Source organism: Orycteropus afer, unplaced genomic scaffold (assembly GCF_000298275.1).
Source record: "Orycteropus afer afer isolate SDZICR_OR568_19922 unplaced genomic scaffold, OryAfe1.0 scaffold00006, whole genome shotgun sequence".
Taxonomy (NCBI): domain Eukaryota; kingdom Metazoa; phylum Chordata; class Mammalia; order Tubulidentata; family Orycteropodidae; genus Orycteropus; species Orycteropus afer.
In genome coordinates, this window is record NW_006921593.1 from 12,402,301 (window position 1) to 12,408,034 (window position 5,734).

The following is a 5,734-nucleotide window of genomic DNA, read 5'->3' on the forward strand; positions in this document are numbered from 1 at the left end:
AATGCCCCCTGGCAGTGGGGCTCAAGGGAGTGGTCCCTCCATATGTACTATAAATGCTACAGGACACTAGTCATGATTGTCCCCTTGCCTGGGGGCCTTGCACGGTGGGGGCATGGCAAGAAGGTGAGGCCAGGGAGGGGGACAAAAGAAAAAGTGCCAGGAGTTCAGGTGGAGTCCACAGCAGCTGGACCTGGGGAAGGGCCCCAAGTCCCAGTCGTGAAAGCCCTGACAAGACCAAAATTCCCAAGCGAGGGACCTGTTCACTTCCTCTCTCCCGTCCTGTCCTCCCCCGCCCTGCAGCCCTCCACTTCCTCTTTTCCTCTTCCTGGGTTTGCTTTCTCTCTGACCTGTTTACTGGCCCGCCAGCTGAGCACCTCCCCCACCCAGCCTGGCTGCCTCGGGCTTCCTCCTGCCCCCAGCCCCCAGCCCCCAGCCCCCAGGGTCCTCTCTGAAGGCCCGGGACCCTTGGCACATAACCAGCTAGTTGCTGGGGAGAGGACTCTGAGTCACAGGGACCTCCTGTGTGGCAGAGTACAACTGTCCTACATGGGGTTCTCAATGGCTGGTTTTTCAGAAGTAGATTGAGAGACCTTTCCTCCCAGGTGTCCCTGGGTAGACTAGAGCCCGCAACTTTTCAGTTAATACTCAAGGACATTAACCCTTTGCACAACCCAGGGATAAAAGACACCCAGGCTGTTACTTTTTCATTTAACAGAGGTTCGGGGTGTGGGTGGTGGGAAGAAGTGGGGAAGCTGAGACCTTTCACAGTCTCACAGTTACAAACGTGGGCCCAGCACAGTGATCTTGTGTGGGAGCAGGGCGTACACTGACAATGCTGAAGGATGGCCCAAGGAGGGGTTTTCTGCGATGGGCACCGCAGGATCCATAGGAGAGCCCAAGGAAGTGGTGACTGCAGGCAGAGGGAACCAGAAGGCCAAGAGCGTTACACCCAGAGGTGAGGTGGGTTGGCACGCCTGCCACTTAGCAGGGCCCTGGCTGGGTGCCTGGGCACAGGCATCTGAGAAGAGGCCAGGTGGAACTCAGATCGCTTGCCCTGTAGCCCAGACTCCACTGCTCATCACCCACCAGGCTCTGGGCTCACAAAGGGAGGAGCAGCCTCCTTCCTCCCTTCTCAGGAGGTGGCAGAAAGGGTTGCCCCTTGGCCTGGCAAATCACAGGGTTGGCAGAGCCTGCGGCGGCTGGCAAAACGCCTGCCACTGAGAGACACAAGGCCAGGGACAGGGCAGCCCAGGCCCCAGGGAAAGGAGGCAGGGACAGCCTGGGAAAGTGCTCCCAGGCTCAGGGAACAAGTCACCCCACAGCCCTCTGGGGAAACATGCATGGGGCTTGGCACCTGTGGCCTCCTGTGAAGCCAGATGGAGGTCACTCTGTCCTGCCACCTCCTTTCTGTCACAGTTTCCGTCCCGGGGCTAATGGACCCCTCATATTGAAACACTTTCCCTGAGCACCCACAACGCCCTGGGTGACAGACGGGGTGTGAGGCAGGCCAATGATGGCAGCCAGCGTCTGCGTCCACCTGGACCGCTGTCCCTGTCTGGTTCTCTTCTTGTACAAACCCAGCTTCTTGTCACCGCCCCTAGAAGCTCTGCATGCTTCCCTAGGTGGAGCTATGTGCCACTCAGGGACCCTGCAACCCTGGGCTTCTGTCCAGGCACACGGAGCACAGGTGTGGTCACTCAAATCAGACCAGCCGATTCCCAAACGGGGAACTAGGCTGGTCACTGCTGACCACCCGCCACACACTTGAGCACACATGTCCTGCCCACTGTTTGCTGGACAGACCCAGGACAAGAAAGGGTGACCAGAGGGCCCCCCCATTTCTCTGGCATATGCAGTGTCCCTTCCCAGAGTTCTTTGCTGCCTCCAGATGGCCCAGGTGGGCAGCTAAGCTGTGGCCCCACATGACAGAGGATGGATGGTGACCCTGGCGGCAGGACTGCGCTGAGCCCAGCAGGGCCTGGTCACCGACTAGCAGCCCTCAGAGGCACAGTTTCCCTGGGTCTGGGGTGGCTGGGAGCCTTTTGAATAGGGAAATCCCCGGCTCTGTTTCTGGGGACTGAGACTCTGAACCTCCTAAGTGACTCAGGGGCCCTAACTCCCCTCACCAGCTACCTTCAGCCCCAGACCTCTGAGCAGGCCTCCCTGCTCCTCACCAAACTGAGTACCCCAGCCAGAGACCCTCCCAGCCCCTCTGGTCAGTTAAGGCAATGCTGGCAAGAGGAGGGGCCCCCTAACGACCCCCATCCTGCACCCCTCCCCCCACTGCTCCTCAAGCAGGTGTCCGCAGCAACCGGGTCCCTCGCTGCACCGGAGCTGACCCGTGCCCACCGGGCACACACTGCTCATATGCCATCCACACCCCGAGGGTCCCGGAGAGCCAGGCCCACGGGTCCGGCACCCAAGGCCGGCCAACGCCAAAAGTCTCCCTCCTCCCACTCCTCTCCCTTCCTCAATCTCGCTCTCTCCTTTTTTTTTTTTTTGCAAAAGGAGGGGAGAGGGGGAAAAAAATGCTGCACTGCGCGGCGAGGCCGGTGAGTGAGCGGCGCGCGGCCAATCAGCGGCCGCCGTTCCGAAAGTTGCCTTTTATGGCTCGAGCGGCCATCGTAGCGCACTATATAACCCGGCGGCGCGGTGCACAGCCACAGCCGAGACCGCGTCCGCCCCGCGAGCACAGGCCTCTCGCCATCGCCCAGCCACCGCCGCCGGTTCACACTCGCCACCCCCAAGGTAAGCGCCCGGCCGGGCTCCGTGTGCTAGTGCTGGGCGCCGTGGCGCGGTCACCGCGCTGGTGGCGGGCCCCGCAGCCCTGTCTCCGTGCACTGATGGCGTCCCCGAAGCTCAGTCACCGCGCTGATGGCAGGCTCCCTGGCACTGCCTCTCTGAGCGCTGATGGCGGGCCCGGCGGTGCCGTCCCCGCGCCCTGTTTACGGACAGGCAGCGCCCCTTGCCCGGGCCGCCTTGGACTCTGCCTGCGGCCCACGTCAACCGTGGAAAGCTGCCCCGGCCGCTCGACCAGGGGGCCTGGGAACAGGGATCGGGGAACCCTGCCCAGAAGGGTCCAGCGGTGAGGGTCTGGGAGGCTAAACCTTTGTCAGCAGAGCGGTCAGGGTGGTGCCGCCGGCCGGCTGGCTGGGTGGGTGGGAGTGCGCGGAGGGCCAGGGCTGGTGCCTAGTGGGGGCTGGGGCGCTACTGCGCGTGCGTCCGGCCGGCCGCTGGCGCGGCCAGCGCGGGCCAGACCGGCTGGGTGAGGGCGGGGCAGTCGTCCCGGAAGGGGTGGGGTCGCTGCAGCCGCGAGGACGGCTGCGCACACTTACTCCCCCCACCCGCCGAGGGTGTGGCCGCGCGCCCAGCCGGGTTTGAACGCTGCTTGGGCGGGGCCGGTTCTTGCGGGGCGGGGCCTGGCCTGCAGCCTCCGCCAAACAGCCTTTGCCTTTTATGGTAATAACGTGGTCGGCCCGGGGCTTCCTTTGTCCCGAGGCCGCGCGCCGGCGCCCCCTGGCGGCCTTAGGGCGCGGCGCCGCCGGAAGCGGGGCGGGGCGGCGGCAGCGGCAGCGGCAGCGGCAGCGGGGGCGTCCTGTTCACGGCCCGCTTCCCGCAGCTCACCATGGATGATGACATCGCTGCGCTCGTGGTCGACAACGGCTCCGGTATGTGCAAGGCCGGCTTCGCGGGCGACGACGCCCCCCGGGCCGTCTTCCCTTCCATCGTGGGGCGCCCCCGGCATCAGGTAGGTGGCAGTGTCCATTCCAAGTGGGTAGAAGGGGCTCGGACCTCGTGTGCTCCGGGGGCCGGTGGAAGCCTGGCTGGAAATGCTCACCGCCTCCTGCCTTTGCTCCGCAGGGTGTGATGGTGGGCATGGGCCAAAAGGACTCCTATGTGGGCGACGAGGCCCAAAGCAAGAGAGGGATCCTGACCCTTAAGTATCCCATTGAGCACGGAATTGTCACCAACTGGGACGACATGGAGAAGATATGGCACCACACCTTCTACAACGAGCTGCGTGTGGCCCCCGAGGAGCACCCCGTGCTGCTGACCGAGGCCCCCCTGAACCCTAAGGCCAACCGTGAGAAGATGACCCAGGTCAGTGGCCAGAGGGGGTTCCCCTTAGTTGGCTCCGCCCTCCCTTCTGGCCTCTTCTCACTGGTTCTTCTTTCTGCCGTTCTCCTAGGACTCTGTTCTCTGATCTCAGTCTCCTGTGGAAGTCTGCAGGTTCTATTTGCTTTTTTCCCAGATGCAATCTCTTTCTGGCGTTTGTCTCTCTGACTAGGCATCTAAAGCATTTAGTGTTGTGGGTGTCAATACTAACCCTGGCTCCTGGCAGAGCCGAGAGGCTGGTGTGAAGTGGCCTCGGAGTGTGTATTCAGTAGGTGCACAGTAGGTCTGAACTCCATCCCCGTCCCCACCCGTCCGCACTCTTACCTGTGTTCCTTGCACTTTCTGCATGTCCATGGTCTGAACCGGCCGCCCCTCTGTGCTGGGTGGCCAGGGCCGGCTTGCTGCACCTGACCAGCCCCATGTCTCCACAGATCATGTTCGAGACTTTCAACACCCCAGCCATGTACGTGGCCATCCAGGCTGTGCTGTCCCTGTATGCCTCTGGGCGCACCACTGGCATCGTGATGGATTCCGGCGACGGGGTCACCCACACTGTGCCCATCTACGAGGGCTACGCCCTTCCCCACGCCATCCTGCGTCTGGACCTGGCCGGCCGAGACCTGACCGACTACCTCATGAAGATCCTCACCGAGCGAGGCTACAGCTTCACCACCACGGCCGAGCGGGAAATCGTGCGTGACATCAAGGAGAAACTGTGCTACGTCGCCCTGGACTTCGAGCAGGAGATGGCCACGGCGGCCTCCAGCTCCTCCCTGGAGAAGAGCTACGAGCTGCCTGACGGGCAGGTCATCACCATCGGCAACGAGCGTTTCCGCTGCCCCGAGGCGCTCTTCCAGCCATCCTTCCTGGGTGAGTAAGCCGGGCTGCGGCCCCGCCCTAGGGCCACCCGGTGTCCTTTCAGGGAAGCTAAGCCTGCCGTGTGGTCCGTGTCTCCCCCCAGGAATGGAATCCTGCGGTATCCATGAAACTACCTTTAACTCCATCATGAAGTGTGACGTTGACATCCGCAAGGACCTCTATGCCAACACGGTGCTGTCGGGTGGCACCACCATGTACCCGGGCATCGCCGACCGAATGCAGAAGGAGATCACAGCCCTGGCACCCAGCACGATGAAGATCAAGGTGAGTGTGCCCGGCTGGTCACTGAGGGGGGAGGCCGGCCAGCCGTCTGGCTCCTGGTCGCCCAGGCAACCACCCATGCCCTTGGTCTGATGTCAAGGACCATGCAGTGGCTTTTCTCAGCCTCTGCCAGTTGGGTGGTGGTGTGACACCCAGGTCCCCACACTGACTGTCCCCTTCTCTCCCCAGATCATCGCTCCCCCTGAGCGCAAGTACTCGGTGTGGATTGGCGGGTCCATCCTGGCCTCGCTCTCCACCTTCCAGCAGATGTGGATTAGCAAGCAGGAGTATGACGAGTCCGGCCCCTCCATCGTCCACCGCAAATGCTTCTAGGCGGACTGTTTTCAGTGGCGTCACACCCTTTCTTGACAAAAACCTAACTTGCGCAGAGAGAAAAAAAGAGATGAGATTGGCATGGCTTTATTTGTTTTTTCCTTTTTTTTTTTTAATCTTTTTTTTTAAATTTTAATTTTTTTTT

General features: G+C 62.0%; 1 protein-coding gene across 1 annotated transcript; it reads left to right on the forward strand.

Moving 5' to 3' along the window:
* The first annotated feature begins 2,671 nt into the window (after positions 1 to 2,671).
* Positions 2,672 to 5,589, forward strand: ACTB (actin beta). Its single transcript, XM_007941105.2, has 6 exons — positions 2,672 to 2,733; positions 3,607 to 3,748; positions 3,862 to 4,101; positions 4,548 to 4,986; positions 5,078 to 5,259; positions 5,446 to 5,589. Exons 2-6 carry the CDS (start codon positions 3,626 to 3,628, stop codon positions 5,587 to 5,589), a joined length of 1,128 nt encoding a protein of 375 aa, XP_007939296.1. The 5' UTR covers positions 2,672 to 2,733; positions 3,607 to 3,625.
* The last annotated feature ends 145 nt before the right edge of the window (positions 5,590 to 5,734 follow it).